At 47.1% G+C, this 16,390-nt stretch overlaps 1 protein-coding gene across 1 annotated transcript in view; it reads right to left on the minus strand.

Annotated features, from left to right (window-relative positions):
* Positions 1-16,390, minus strand: part of MYO1E (myosin IE) — a gene marked incomplete at both ends in the record, with an annotated part of 137,877 nt that overhangs the window by 21,686 nt on the left and 99,801 nt on the right. The window contains 3 exons of the mRNA XM_080693009.1: positions 2,202-2,294; positions 5,660-5,817; positions 7,189-7,335. Of these exons, the coding sequence (XP_080549135.1) occupies positions 2,202-2,294; positions 5,660-5,817; positions 7,189-7,335 (398 nt within the window). The remainder of the gene's footprint in view (positions 1-2,201; positions 2,295-5,659; positions 5,818-7,188; positions 7,336-16,390) is intronic.

The raw sequence follows: 16,390 nt of genomic DNA on the forward strand, positions 1-16,390 counted from the left end.
GGGGTTTGGGAGAAGTAACTGGGAATTGAACCCAGGGACGTTCTGCCTCTAAGCTACCTCCCCAGCCCTATACTGTTTATTTTGAAACAGGGTCTCACTAGGTTGAGGCTGAGACAGGAGGGTAGCAGGCTCAAGGCCAGCCTCAGAAACTTAGCAAGGCCCTCTGCAACTTATTGAGACCCTATTTTATTTTATTTTATTTTGTGGTACTGGGGATGGAACCCAGGGGCCTTCTACCTCTGAGTTACACTTCCAGACCTATTTTATATTTTATTTGGAAACAGGGTCTCTTAAGCCAGCTGAGGCTGGCTTTGAACCTGTGTGATCCTCCTGTCTCAGCCTCCCAAGCGCGGGGATTACAAGCGTGTGCCACCACTCCCAGCTTGAGACCCTATTTTAAAGTTAAATAAAAAAAAAAAAATAGGGCTGGGAGTGTTAAAAAAAAAAAAAAGAGGAGGGGGGCTCCAAGTGGTCCTGGCCAGAACACTACCTGTGGCCAGTGTTTAAGTAGCAATATAATTAACATAAAAACTAACATTCTTTCTCTTAGGTTCCTTCCAGCTTGTATTTTTCCTGAAGGATAAAAGCGCAGGAGTGGCAGCTGGACAGTGTGGGCAGAGGCTCCCAGAGACGAGACCCGGCTTCTCCTTGCAGGCACCAGCCCAGGTCAGGACATAGCGCTGAGTCCAGAGCAGGAGAGAAATGCTTCAGACTGCGTTATCTTGGCCATCAGTACAGATGGGATTCTCCGGTCTGGGACCATGTGAGCCAGATGTGGCCCCCAAGAATCCTAAACTGATTAATACCAAACACTCTGGGAACAGCTCTTTACAAACTGAACTTTGTGAGTGGCGGAGAAACATTTTGCCAATTCGCAACGTGTCCTTCAGGGGGCTGAGGTGCAGCTTAGCAGCAGAGTGCTTGAGTAGCAGGCCTGAGGCCCTGCGTTCAGTCCTCAGCACTGCCAAAAATAAGCGCTCTTGAAACAATAAGCACATTTGTAAGGGCAAGAAGTCTTAAAGTTATTCAAGTTTAGAGTTTACAGGTTATATTTCTCTCTTTCTTTCTTTCTTTCTTTCTTTCTTTCTTTCTTTCTTTCTTTCTTCTTTTTTGGTGGTACTGGGGTTCCTGGAAACCCTTCTACCTCCAGGCTACACTCCCAGACCTATTTTTTTTTTTTTTAATTTGGAAACAGGGTCTCTTAAGCCAGCATGGCTGGCTTCGAACCTGCGCAATCCTCCTGTCTCCGCCTCCCAAGCATGGGGATTACAAGCGTGCGCCACCACGCCCGGCCCGGCTATTTTTCTTACTTAAAAAAGAGAAATATAAAGTAAGGGCCAAAAGAAAAATAACTTTTGTAGCAATTTTGTAATTCGTCCGGATGTTATTTTATTTTGAATGGGTCTGCTGGTCCTAGCTAAGAAACAGATTTTTTTACTTCTTCACTAAGCTGTTAATTTGTTGTAAGACATCACAGTTGTCCCTGGCTGGAGTGGAGAGTGGTGGTGTGGTGATTTGATAACCCACAAACTCCCTTTCCCATAAAGGCAGCTTTTTTTTTTTCCCCCATTTTTGGTACTAGGAATTGAACCCAGAGGCATCCTACCCATGAGCTATACCTCAGTCCTTTTTACTTTTTATTTTGAAACAGGGTCTCACTAAGTTGCTGAGGATGGCCTTGAACCTGCAATTCTCCTGTCTCAGCCTTCCAGGTATTGGGATTACAGGTGTGTACCGCCACACCTGGCTTTGGTTTTTTTTTTTTTTTTTTGTGGTACTGGGGTTCCTGGAAGCCCTTCTACCTCCGGGCTACACTTCCAGACCTATTTTTACATTTTTATTTGGAAACAGGGTCTCCTAAGCCAGCACGCGCGCCTGGCTTCGAACCTGTGCGATCCTCCTGTCTCTGCCTCCCAAGTGCGGGGATTACAAGCATGCGCCACCACGCCTGGCCAACATCCTTTGTTTTAAAACTGACAATGTTCTGCTCAGCATGGAAGGGGCAATGTAGCTAGACAACGAAATACGGACTGGCTCCCCTGCCACAATTCAGGCTCTCACTGATTCTGAATTTTGGGGTCACCAGTAAGGTCACTGCACTGAAACGGCCTGCGGCGGGTGTGCATGTTGGTGATGTGTGTCTTCCTGGCGTTACTGGTCCAGATGCAGTATTCCCAGCCTCCGGCGCATGCGTGGCTCACCTGGGGGAGGAGGGGCAGCCCTCATCGGGTAGTTGGCATTTTGCGTCCCACCGGAGTGGCCTCTGCTTTGGATGGTGTTCCTTCTGGTAGGCCCTGAAATAAACGAGCAAGACAAATCAGTGCTTGGCTTTATGGCTCCAGATGGTTCTCTGCTTAGAGAAAACTTTTGAGAGGTCTGGAGTGCAGGTCTCAGCTGGGTCTGCAGAAAACTGCTGCTGTTGAGAAGGGTATTGGATGGGGGTCCTATGCCAGGAGCTCCTGGCGGGAGGGGCTGGGGGGCCAGTTTTATTTATTTTTTTGGTGGTACTGGGGTTCCTGGAAGCCCTTCTACCTCCGGGCTACACTCCCAGACCTATTTTTACATTTTTTAAATTTGGAAACAGGGTCTCCTAAGCCAGCGCGTGCGGCTGGCTTCGAACCTGCGCGATCCTCCTGTCTCTGCCTCCCAAACGCGGGGATTACAAGCGTGCGCCACCACGCCCGGCACTGGAGGACAGTTTATAGGAATACATTTCTCAAATGCAATCAAGAGTGGCCTTTCAAAGAGAGACTGATAATCTGGAAGAGGTGTTTCTGTTCTGTAGACATTTTTTTTTTGTTTGGTTTTGTGGTACTAGGGACTGAACCCAGAGGCATTCTCTCTTCAAGCTATACCCGCAGTGCAATGTTATTTCTTATTTAGAAACAGGGTCAGCTGAGCGTGGTGGCGCATGCTTGTAATCCCCCTGCTTGGGAGGCTGAGACAAGAGGATCGTGCAGGTTTGAAGCCAGCCTCAGCTGGTTTAAGAGACCCTGTCTCCAAATAAAATAAAAAATAAATAGGTCTGAGATTAGAGCCCAGAGGTAGAAGGCCACTGGGTTCCATTCCCAGTACCACCACCACCAAAAAAAAAAAAAAAAAGAAACAGGGTCTTGCTAGGTTATGAGCGTCTCACTGCTTGCTGAGGCTGTCCTCGAACCTGCAAAGCACATCGCAGCATTACTGCACATCTGCCTGTGTCAAGAGTCTTTCAAGCAAGAGCCCGTGTTCTATAGTCTCCCAATTACGCAGAGACCATCAAGTCCAGAGGCAGATTTGTATCCTTGGCACAGACCGGAAGGAATTAGAAGACAAGCTGGCACTAATGCAGGATTCCCGCGAGCCACAATTAGGGCTGGGACAGCAGGGCCAGATGGGATCTCTGCAGAGATCTCTGCCGACAGGATAAACAATAAATGGGTCTAAACCGAACATGAAGGAGGGGAGGCCAGAACCAGCTGGAAGAGGGGCCCCGAAGGAATTTCGCTGAAGAACAGAGAAGGGTCTACCTCGGGACTCCCATAAGACACAGCAGCAGCTCTAGACAGGGTCCTCTCTAGGGCCTGCCGGACACTGCTCACACGCATCCTGCCGGCTGGCTGCAGCCCTGCGGGGCCCTGTGGGGTCTGGGCGGGCTTCCAGCTGGTGTGGCCGGAGAGGCACTGGCAGCAGCCTGGATGGCAAGGAGCCAGGGGCTGGGTGTTGTCAGTCTGCTCCTGTCCACACCCCTCAGCTCAACTCTCCTCAAACGACCACCCCACTGTTCCTTTTCCCTCAGACCCCGACTCGTCCTTTCATTTAAAAGTCTCCTCAGCAGGGTGTGATGGCACACGCTTGTAATCCTAGTACTAGAGAGGCTGAGATTTGAGGATCAAAGGTTCAAGGACAGCTGTGGCGCACACATTTGTAATCTCAGCATTTGGGAGAGCGAGACAGGAGGATGGTGGTTCACAGACAGCCTCAGCTACTTAGGCCCTTTGCAACTCAGTGAGACCCTGCTTTAAAAATAAAGAGTAAGATATAGAGCTGGGGTGTAGCTCAGAGGTAGAATGCCTCTGGGTTCCATTCCCAGTTTAAAAAAAAATAAGAAAGAAAAAAAAGGTTCAAGGAGAGCCTCAGCTACTTAGCAAGGTTTTCAGCAACCTAGTGAGACTCTGTTTCCAAATAAGAAATAAAATCGGTCAGGGAATGTATTATGGAGATAGAATGCCTCTGGGCTCAATTCCCTGCAAAACACACACACACACAGACACACACACACACACACAGTCTCTTCAAAAGTTTTACCAAAATGTGCTGTTTTCTGCAAGTAGCAGATAATACACTGACATACCAACATTTTCCAAGTGGCCATGCACATATGGAGGTATGATGGTATTTATCTGTATTGTATTCCTATGTCAACAGTACATGTCAATGCATATGTAGCTTTGTAGACAACCTGGTAACTATATAGGGCACACTCTGATGACCGAACACATATGCTAAATTTTAGAAAAATATATGTGAACGCATAGCATATATTGTGTGTGTGTGTGTGTGTGTGTGTGTGTGTGTGTGTGTGTGTTTGTGTATTACTGGGGACTGAACTCAGGAGTGCTCTACCACTGAGCTACATCCCCAATCCTTTTATTTTTTTATTTTATTTTGAGACAGGGTCTTGCTAAGTTGCCCAGGCTGGCTTCAAACTTGCAGTCCTCCTGCTGTAGCCTGCAAGTACTCTGGAATTACAGATATGTGACACTATGCCTGGCCATATGTGATTATTCTACACAGTGAATTACAAGTTTATAAAGTATCAATTTTTTTTTCTTGGTACTAGGGATTGAACTCTCAGGCCTTTTAATTTTGAGGCAGGGTCTCACCAGGTTGCTGAGGCTGGCCTTGAACCTATGATCCTCCTGCCTTAGCTCCCCAAGCACTGGATTACAGGTGTAAATTACCACACCTGACTTATGAGTATCAATTATAAATGAGAAAAGAGTGAAAGAGCTAGAATGGGGCTCAAGGAAGTCATGTATGAGTGCGTGTGTGTCTTCTAATAAAGCACTCTACAGTGAGAAAAGATACCCTGCTGGGTGTGGCGGTGCACGCCTCTAATCCCAGTACTTGAGAGGCTGAGACAGGAAGATCTCAGATTCAACACCAGCCTCAGCAATTTAGCAAGATACTGTTTCAACATTTAAAAAAGGACTGGGGGTGTAGCGCAGAGGTGGAATTCCCCTGGGTTCAATCCCCAGTACTCCCCCCCCAAAAAAACCCAGAAAGATATCGTGACTCTGACTCATCATGGTGAAATCATGCAGGGAGCTGGTAAATCTGGCCAGTTTCCTTTAACTCCACAGAGAGGGTAATGGCTGCATGGCCAACAAGTTCTGACTGGCCAGAGTTGGGAAATTTGTAGCCAACAAACTTTGTTTTAAACACAATTAATATTGTAATGCCTGTTGTGCTAAACATAATAACTAAATCATTGAGAAAGACTGAACTGCCTATTTTCCTAGATGTTGGTTTATTTTGAAAGGTCCCATCTGAAGAAAACCCTAAAATAGTAGGTGTAAGTGATTCCGCCCCAGACCTGAGCAGCCATTGGCACCTGCGAGGGGCCAGGTGCAGACCATCGTCTTGCCTGCGGGACGTGTGGCCACGGGACACTTACGGGAGTTCTTGGGCAGCCCGGGTCCGATGCTGACCTGCAGCACTTTGTTGCTGGGCTTCAGGATGGCCAGGTCCCCGAAGCCTTGGTGGAACTGCACCTGCCGGGACCCCCCTGCGCTCCAGGGACCCCAGTTCTCCTTTTTCAACTTCAATTCAAGCCTGTGACAAGCACATTTGTTGGAATTAACAAGTTGGAATCAAACAGGGAGAAAACAGTGCCCACGACGGATCCACGTGGAAAGCCTGCTAGGAAAGCCTGCCAGACCAGGCAGCCTCAACCAGGTGCAGGGCAGGCAGACCCACTGGGGCCCGCTGCCCCAGAGCAGTGGCAGACAGTGCCCGGTTCCTGTGAGAACCCAGCAGGAGAGGGAGGTACCCTGTTAGAAGGACAGGACACTGTCAGATGGCCTCAGGGGACCGCCTGGGGATGGTGGGAAGGGGACAATCTTTAGGTCACACCCCTGTTTCAGCTATTTTCCCTGTCTTTGTGGAGCTCTGAGATGGATGCCAGACACAGGCAGCTGAAGTTTCCTTCGCACAGAATATGGCTCCTATTTAATTAATTCTATTCTTCCACCACCACTGCCCACCCAGGTCAGGGAAAGGAAATGCTGGCAACCAAAGCTTAGATCCCAACTAGTTTGAACTTTCCCATAGTGTCTACATCGTGCAATTCAGTTTGCTATATAACTTATATTTTCTCATGTTATGGGAAAGAAAAATACTTCAAATAAGTCTCTCCTGTCATGACATAAAGGACTTTTTTTTGTGTGTGGGTCTGGGGATGGAACCCAGGGGCATTCAACCTCCGAGCTACACCCCCTGCCCAATTTTTTATTTATTTTGAAACTGGGTCTCACTGAGTTGCAGAGGGCCTCACTAAGTAGCTGAGGCTGTCTGCGAACTGCAATCCTCCAGTCTCAGCCTCCTGAATGCTGGGATTACAAGTGTGCGCCGCCACACCTGGCTCATAAAGGACTCATTCTTGTGAGCAGGAAAAGATGGAGGATGTTTCCATTTTATAGATGTGGAAGTAACTCATTCCACAACGATGAGATTAGAAGCTGAACAGTATTAGACCATGTTGCCAAAACAAGGTGCAAGATGTTGGCGGCCCAGTTCCCAAATGCCCACCAAGGGGGTTTATTATCATTAATTGGAGAATTTAAGCCCCATTCAAATCCCTTTCATCTGCTTCCAGCTTGACTGTGCTGTCTGCTCTGCTAAATAAAAAGCTCTGTTGGGATGATGCTTGGACACCTGCCTTTCCCGCCTTCATTTGGGTGATCTTTATCTAAATGATAAAAACCACCACTGTATAAAGCTGATATTTCATCCACGTGACCTTTGTCAATCTGTGATAAATGTCCAGGCTGCGTGGGCACTGAGGTGAGGCCTCCTGTGAGCTTGCTGAGGCTGCTGGAGCCAGCTGGACGCCATAGCCTGCCCCAAGGGCCTCCCGCTCACAGGACCCGGAGCAAGGCCCGTCTTGCTTTTACTCACAAGTTCTGGCCCTGGACCCTGACTTACGTGTTGCTGAATTTCAGAGGTAGTTGCTTCTGGGTCTTTTCTTCATAGCGCTTTGCTAAGAGGCTTAAGAATTCCGTTTTGAAGACAGATTCAAGCAAACTATCATACTCCTGCTCATGGAGAATAAAGATGTCGTCCTGCATGGTGCTGTGAAGAGATTGGACATTTTAATGAAAGCCGCACGCTGTTTATCCCATCATGGTGACTGTGTCATTATCGGTAGGTGCTCGGGATCGCGCCCAGAGCCCTGTGCATGCTGAGCACGGCTCCACTAACAAGCTGCACCCACACCCATGACTTTTTTTTTTCTTTTGGGTACTGGGGATGGAACCCAGGGGCCTTCTTCTACTCCCGGGATACACTTCCAGACCTATTTTATAGTTTTATTTGGAAACAGGGTCTCACTAAGGTGTTGAGAGCCTTGCTAAGTAGCTAAGGCTGGCTTTGAATCTTCCTGTCTCAGCCTCCCAAGTACTGGGATTACAAGTATGTGCCACCATGCCCAGCTAACTTTTTATTTTTTTAATTTTTTTACTCATTTTATTATCCTTTAAGACAGTGCTGGGCTGTGTTTCTTTCATAATCTTTAAAAGAAACATAGCAATGAATTATAATAAACCAATGAAATCTGTTTCCTTTTTTGTTTGTGCATGGTACTTGGGGGTGGAACCCAGGGGCTTTCTACCTCTGCGCTATACCCCCAGCCCTAGTTTTTATAATTTATTTAGAAAAAGTGTCTCAGTAAGTTGCTGTGAGCCTCACTAAGTAGCTAAGGCTGGCTTCGAACCTGTGCAATCCTCCTGTCTCAGCCTCCCAAGCGCGGGGATTACAAGCGTGCGCCACCACACCTGGCTTGAAATCTGTTTTCAAAGGAAATGTTTAGCCTATCAAGAGCATAATAAATATTTCTTTCACATGATTTCTTTTTCTTTTTTCAGTACTGGGGATTGAGCCCAGGGACATTCTACCTCCAAGCTACACCCCCAGTCCTATTTGTGTGAGTGTGAGTGTGTGTGTGTGTGTGTGTGTGTGCTGGGGAATAGAACCCAGGGGCATTCTACCTCTGAGCTATACCCTCAGACCTATTTTTTTATTCTTTATTTTGAAACAGGGTCTCACTAAGTTGCAGAGGACCTCACTAAGTGGCTGAGGCTGGCTATGAACCTGTGATCCTCCTGTCTCAGCCTCCCAAATACTGGGATTACAAGTGTGCGCCGCCATGCCCAGCTTTTCTGTGTTCTTAAGAACATAAAAATCCAGAATGTTATGAATAAAGTGAAAATGAGCAGTTCTATGCGCGCTTCCATGTTAGCAGAATTTACAATATGGTTATACATTGTCATAAAGCCAAACCTGAACAATTAGAAGCTTGGTTATCAAACAGCAAGCCAGCGCCCTGCACTTCCTATGCACTTACTAAGAACCTTCAGGCAAACGGGGCTCTGTCTCCACTCCATGGCTAGTGCTCCCGGGACGTACAGACACATCAAAGTCCAGAGCCGCACAGGGCAGGTGTGCAGCACCACGCGGGCGCAGATCATCAACTGAGACTGAGTTTTGCTGGACAAGGAAAAAGCACGCTTCTGAGAGAACTGCAAGCCTGAGCAGGACAGGACTATGAGGAACTTGTGCCTGGAGGAGCACGCCGTCAGGAGCTGCGAGAAGCAGGCACAAGACTGAGGCTACACCAGGCCTGGCTGGAGTTTGCAGGAAGCAACAGCACATATATAGTTGAGAATTTTTATTATCTAGCTTTGACCCAGCACCCCCAAAGGCGGCATAATATACATGTTTACAAGTAGTACGAAATACCACCGTCAAATAACTAATCTGGTAGCACACATTTGTAATCCCAGCATTCGGGAGGCTGAGACAGGAGGATGGCTGTTTGTGGCCAGCCTCAACTACTTAGTGAGGCCCTCCATAACTTAGACCCTGTTTCAAAATAAAGAATAAAAAATAGGGCCGCGGGTGTAGCTTGGAGGTAGAATGCCCCTGGGTTCCACCCCCAGACCTGCAAAACAAAAAAACAAAAAGAATGACATTTCATTAGAGATTGGGTTTAATCTCTAATGGACAAAATCTTTTTTATTTTTTGGTGGTACTGGGGGTGGAACCCAGGGGTTTTCTACCTCGAGGCTACACTCCCAGACCTATTTTATACTTGACTGGAAACAGGGCTGTACTCCCAGACCCATTTTATACTTGATTGTCACTAAGTTGCTGACAGCCTCACTCAGTACCTGAGGCTGGCCTTGAACCTGTGCGATCCGTAGAGACTCTTTGAAACAAGGGATTTTCCTTCCCTGTAGAACTTGACCTATTTATTTATTTACTTATTTATATTTATTGTGGTACAGAGGATTGAACCCTGCATTCTACCTTCAAGCTACACCCCCAGCGCTATTTTATTTTTTATTTGGAAACAAGGCCTCACCAAGTTGCTGACATCCTCCCTACGTGGAAGGCCCACATCACTCCCTTGCACCGCTTTTTTAAGGTCACTACCTGCTAAAGGCCCCACCTCTTTATACCATCACATTAACCATCACGTTTCAACATGTAAATCGTAAACTGGGGTAATGGGGACACTGAGACTCTGGCAGAGGCCGTGGCTCTAGCTACTGACTGCCTTGGTCCGCCAAGGCACCTAGCTGTGGGGAGCCATTAAGGCCTTCCCCTAGATTAGTGTCTCTGACTCAGCTGACTGTCCTTTGTCCAGAGTCAACAAGGTTTGGGGTTATGGAAAGATCAAAAAGGTCTGGGAGAAGATCAGGTGATGCTGACACGAGGGTATTGATTGACCTATCTGTAATGTATGTGCTTTGGCATTGGTCTGTATTGTATTCTGGTGGTGAGGGCACGAGAATGTTGATTGATCTGTAGCTGTGTATAAATACCTCTGGAAAAACAAACCCAGTGTCGGCATCGGCGCAATAAAGATGAGATTGACCCAGAAGTAGGCGTCGGCCAGGAGCGTCAGCGCAATAAAGAAATACTGACCCAGGCGTTGTAGTCGAGCAGTAGGAAATACTGACCCAAGAACAGGGATCGGCCAGTAGAGACAGTAGGCTGGCGGCTCCCCCACATTAGAATAAATTAAATTTTCTGAGAATCAAATTCTTAGAGATAAATTCTTCATCCTTACACCTCTCTTCAGAACCCGTACTTTTGCCGGGCTCCGGCACCTAGCCAGGAACTCTCCACCAGGGGTTTCTACCCAAAGAAGGCCAGTGGTTCCCAGGGGGCCCATTGCTATTTTGTTGTATTCATGGAACCGAACAGAGACCACAACAGGCAGAGCTTCAATGAGTCAAGTTCACTGACTGGGGTGGTGGCGCATGCCTAGAATCCCAGTACATGCAAGGCTGAGGCAGGGGGATCACAGGTTTGAGGACAGTCTCAGCAACTAGTGAGGCCCTTAGCACGAAAAATAAAAGAGGCTGAGGCATTGCTTGGAGGCAGAATGCCCCTAGGTTCAATCCTGAGTATAAAAAAAGATCCCCAAATTGCTACCATGCCTTTTGTCCATTCTTGTGATGCTAAGATACAAGGTTTACGTTAAGGTGGCACCTAGTGTTTTAAAACACAAAGTGAGCCGGGTGTGGTCGCGCACGCTTGTAATCCCAGCATTCAGGAGGCTGAGAGGGGAGGATCGCAGCTCGAGGCCAGCCTCAGCTACTTTGCAACTCGGTGAGACTGTTTCCAAATAAAGAATAAAAAAGTAAGGCTGGGGGTGTAGCTCAGAGGTAGAATGCCCCTGGGTTCCATCCTCAGTGCTGAAAAAAAAAAAAAAACCACAAACAAATAAAAGGTATAACCAGGTAATCCCAGTACTTGGAAGCTGAGACAGGAGGACTGTAGGTTCAGGTGAGCCTCAGCAATTTAGCAAGACCTTGTTTGAAAATTTCAAAAGGGCCGGGGGTGTAGAAGAGGTCTGTCTTTTGGGCCACAGTATTGCTTCTGAGGCCCAGGATCTCTCCTGACATGACCCCAGCCTCCTGTTTCTCCAGGCCAACTCTGGAAATGTCACTTCAGTTAGGGCAATTCAAAGTCAAAGGGCAGTCAGGTAAAAGCTGCTCAGAAGAGCTCTCTCAAGGCATTTGGAATTAATGAAAAAGTTCAAGTATCTGAGCACAGGTGCAGACTGTCACAGCTGGCCGTGGTGGTACATGCTTGGAATCCCATTCTTGGGAGGCTGAGACAGGAGGATCCCAGGTTGGGAAGCCAGTGTCAGCAGTTTGGTGAGACCCCTCAGCAACTTAGCCGACTCTGTTTCAAAATAAAGTGTAAAGCCGGGCGTGGTGGCGCACGCTTGTAATCCCCACGCTTGGGAGGCTGAGACAGGAGGATCGCGCAGGTTTGAAGCCAGCCTCAGCTGGCTTAAGAGACCCTGTTTCCAAATAAAATATAAAATAGGTCTGGTAGTATATATAGCCTGGAGATAGAAGGCCCCTGGGTTCCATTCCCAGTACCACAAAAAAAAAAAAAAAAAAGTAAAAAGGGCCAGAGGCCTAGCTCAGAGGTAGAATGCGCTTGGGTTAAACCTCCAGTATCACACACACACACACACACACACACACACACACACACACACACACACACACCACACACCACAGGTTGTCACAGTAGACCTCCAGTGGGAAAGAGGACACCAACGAGACCTTGGGTGAGAAATCAAACTCCTTCCTGCTTTAGCGGCTTCTCTCAAAGCATAGTGACTTGTCTGGATGTGTCTGGTTTGGGTGATCGATTATTCAACAGAATAAAATGAGTCCAAGAAGAGTAGCCTTGAGAGGTTTAATGTGCTTAGACTTATTAGGCATCACTTCCATAGAGAAGAAAAGCATGCAGGCCCAAACGTCAGAGCCCATTATCAGTGTGAGTCTGGAACTGAGATGCGTCTGGACGCTTTGACTTCAACCATCAAACTCAGAAACCTCTCCCTGCAGTGGCAGAGGCACCAGAGTGACTGGAGCCATCTTCACCCCTGTGGCGCGTCAGCTCCTTCCCCGCTCCCGGCCCATGCTCCTGGGCTGGAAACAAAGCTTTTAGGTTTATTTATTCTTAAAAAAAAAAAAAAAAATCAGACTTATCTTTGGACGTGGCCCCGTCCTGTCCATGTGCACAAGCTGCAATTCTTTACAGCTCACTTACCGCTGACAACAGCGATAGAGAGACCTCTTTCATTCTCTTACCTCATGTAGTTTCTTCACAAAAGTGGTAGTTAGAAAACATGGAGTACAGTCCTAAAGGGGTTGTTTCTTAAGCTGAAAAGATGATTGCCAAGGACAGCCCTGCCTTTATGTAAGCCTTTTAGGAGTTTTCTCTCATCATGAAAAGCTTTAGTAAACTGGAAGATATAACGGCAAATAAGAAGACAAAGCTGGCCCGAAGCCTCCCTGTGTGAGGGCCGGCGCTGCAGCAGCCCGAGGAGACCTGAGACATGCCAAGCCTCGGCCCTTTGGGGTCTTGTTGGGGAGGCTCCCCGGGGCCGGGTAGGAGGCCCAGTCCTCTCCTGCACACCAGAAGTCGGGGCCTGCAGGGCACGCATCCACACTGCTGGCTCTTCCCCTCCCCAGGCTGGAGCAGCTCCAGCCACTGACCAACCACCCACACTTGGAATCCCAGTGTTTTGGGGGCACGAGGCATGCACTAGCCCAACCATGTTGAGGATTCCCAGGTTGCAAAGCACACAGGTCACGGCAAGTTACGGTTTTAGCAATGCTTCCGACAGCAGAACAGGTGGGCTTGTTTTTTTTTTATTCCCAGAAAGTTTAGGAAATTTTACTGACACTGCAGACTGCAGGGCAAGAGTGTGGTGAGCTGTCTACACACCCTCTGCAAGGCTGCTTTTCTAAGTACACGTCAGTGTTAGAAGTCTATTGACCATGGAGTTTTTGGTCTTGGGCTCTGGTGCTTGGCCCCCAGAATGAGAAGGACTATTAGAAGCCATGGCAGAAGCTGGGCGTGGTGGCGCATGATTTTAATCCCCGTGCTTGTGAGGCTGAGACAGGAGGATCGCACAGGTTCAAAGCCAGCCTCAGCTACTTAGTGAGGCTCTCAGCAACTTAGTGAGACCCTGTTTCCAAATAAAGTATAAAATAGGTCTGGGGGCGTAGCCTGGAGGTAGAAAAGCCCTGGGTTCCACCCCCAGTACCACACACACATAAAATAGAGCCTGGGGTGTAGCTCAGAGGTAGAATGCTCCTGGATTCAATCCTTAGTAGCATCTGTGCATGCTTTTAATGATTAATATCTACAGAAGGATTAAAAAGCTTTTTATACAGAAAATATAAAGTAGAAATAAAGAAAAAAGTAGGACAGGAGGAACTGCCACGCTCAGCGTGTCTGAGCAACTACTGACCCTTGGACGATGCTATTTTATAGACCCCACTCCTCCACGTCCACACAAAGAAGTTAATGAAAAAACAAGTACAAAGATTGCATTATTTTTATCCTTAACTATTTCAGTGTGTCGTTAAAAGCTAAAGTCTCTATACAAAAATAACACCGGGCGTGGTGGCGCACGCTTGTAATCCCCGCGCTTGGGAGGCGGAGACAGGAGGATCCTGCAGGTTTGAAGAAAGAGACCCTGTTTCCAAATTTAAAAAAAAAAAAAAAAGTATAAAATAGGTCTGGGAGTGTAGCCCAGAGGTAGAAGGGTTTCCAGGAATCCCAGTACCACCAAAACAAAACAAAACAAAAACAAAAACAAAACCCCACAATACTGTGATCACACCTAGGGAAATGAGCAATCCATCAGCACAAACGTCTCGTCCCGCTCACATTCCAACACTGCACCCTGGCTGTGTTCCTGAACAGGGAGCCGTGAGTCCACTTTGCACTGACATTAGTTACTCTTGTAAGAGTTAGAGGTGGCTCAAAGACAAAGTTTGCAGGGCATTTAGAAAGCTTTTTTTGTTTGTTTGTTTGTTTATTTTTGCGACAAAACTTACTAAGTTGCTAAGGCTGGTCTCTAACCTATGATCCTCCTGTCTCAGCCTCCCAAAACAATGACTAGAATTGCAGGTGTGTGCTACCAAGCCCAAATCTATCTATCTATCCATCTATCATCTACTTATTTATTTATTTGTTTATATTATTTGTGTGTGTGGTGCTGGGGATTGAACCCTGGGGCATTCTACTTCCAAGCTACACTCTCCGCCCTATATTTTATTCTTTATTTGGAAACAGTCTCACTAAGTTGCTGAGGGCCTCCCGAAATTGCTGAGGCTGGCTTGTGATCCTCCTGTGTCAGCCTCCCACGTACTGGATGACCGGTGTGCACCATGCCCAGCCACTTTGATAGCAGTAACATGTTTATGTTAGGTTTGATTCTGCACACACCGTCACCTCTTGGCTGCTCTCCTCACTTGGTTTCTGATTACTCTCCTAACCCAATGAATAAATGGATGAGAAGCCAGCACTAATCTCAGTAAGTGGTGAGGCACAGGAACTGTAGTGGGCAGACATCACGGGTTACAATGACTCAGCCTTTTCCGCTTAGAGCCAGAAAAACTTTTATGCTAACTAAGTACCTCATTTTATTACTTTTTTTTTTTTTTTTTTTTAAAGAAAGGCTGCAGCCGGGCGTGGTGGCGCATGCTTGTAATCCTAGCATTTGGGAGGCTGAGACCAGAGGATCGCAGTTCGCGGACAGCCTCAGCTACTTAGTGAGGCCCTGTTTCAAAATAAAGAATAAAAAATAGGACAGGGGGTGTAGCTTGGAGTTCAAATACCCCCTGGGTTCCACCCCCCAACTCACAAAAAAGAAAGAAAAAGAGAAAGAAAGAAAGAAAGAAAGAAAGAAAGAAAGAAAGAAAGAAAGAAAGAAATGCTTCCAGCCTCAGGAACTTAGTGAGACCCTGTTTTCAAAATAAATAAGAGTTGGGCATAGTGGTGCACACTTGTAATGCCAGTACTTGGGAGGTTGAGACAGAGGTATTACAGGTTCATGGCCAGCCTCAGCTACTTAGTGAGGCCCTCCACAACTTAGTGAGACTGTTTCAAAATAAAAAATAAAAATAGGCCAGGCGTGGTGGCGCACGCTTACAATCCCAGCATTAGGGAGGCAGAGCCTGGAGGATCACGGTTGGCTAGCCTCAGCTACTTAAGCCCTTTACAACTCAGTGAGACCCTGTTTCAAATATAAAAAGACTAGTGGGCATGGTGATGCACGCTTGTAATCCCAGTGCTTGGGAGGCAGAGACAGGAGGATCACGCAGGTTCGAAGCCAGCCTCAGCTACTTAGGTTCTCAGCTACTTAGTGAGACCCTATTTCCAAATAAAGTATAAAATAGGCCTGGGTGTATAGCACGAAGGTAGAAAAGCCCCTGGGTTCCACCCCCAATAACACACACACACACACACACACACACACACACACACACTCACACATAAATACATAAATAAATAAATAAGACTAAAAAATAGGGCTGGGGTGTAGCTCAGAGGAGGAATGCTGGAATGCTCCTGGGTTCTATCCCCAGTAACACACACACACACACACACACACACACACACACACACACATAATAATAATAAATAGATTTGGGCTTGGCAACACACACCTACAACTAGTAACTGGGAAGCTTAGACAGGAGAATCGTAGGTTCGAGATCAGCAATAGCAACTTAGCAAGTTTTGCAGTGATGTAGTGAGACCCTGTTTCAAAACAAAAAACAGAAAAAGGAAAAGAAAAAGGGTCGAAGGTATAGACTGGAGGCAAAATGTCCCTGTGTTCAATCCTTAGTTCGAGTGAATGAATGAACAGATGATCATGAGGTGCACTGCCGCACACCGGCATGTGACCACAGTGTTGTGGTTATTTTTGTATAGAGACTTTAGCGTTTAACCAGCTCAGAGACAGAACACTCTGGGTTCACAGCCCAGTACTACGAAGTGAGTAAATAATAAAAAGAAAAGGCCACAAGGAAGTGAAGATAGAGACCATGAACCCTAAAGAAGATGAAGGAAAAGAAGCTGATTTGATGATGAGACACTGTGTCCCCAGGGGCAGTGGAAGAAGGAAAAAACGGAGTGCAAACAATTCATGTTTGACAAACTCGGAAGACCTGACCAGCAGACAGCGAATGCCGATGTGCTCAACAGCACATCTCAGTCCACCCAGCTCAGCCCAGGTACAGCAGGACCCTAGGCAGTGGGAAGAAAGAGGGAAGGAGAGGGAGGCCGGGCAGCC

The sequence above is a fragment of the Muscardinus avellanarius genome (assembly GCF_963383645.1).
Source record: "Muscardinus avellanarius genome assembly, chromosome: 3".
Lineage (NCBI taxonomy): Eukaryota > Metazoa > Chordata > Mammalia > Rodentia > Gliridae > Muscardinus > Muscardinus avellanarius.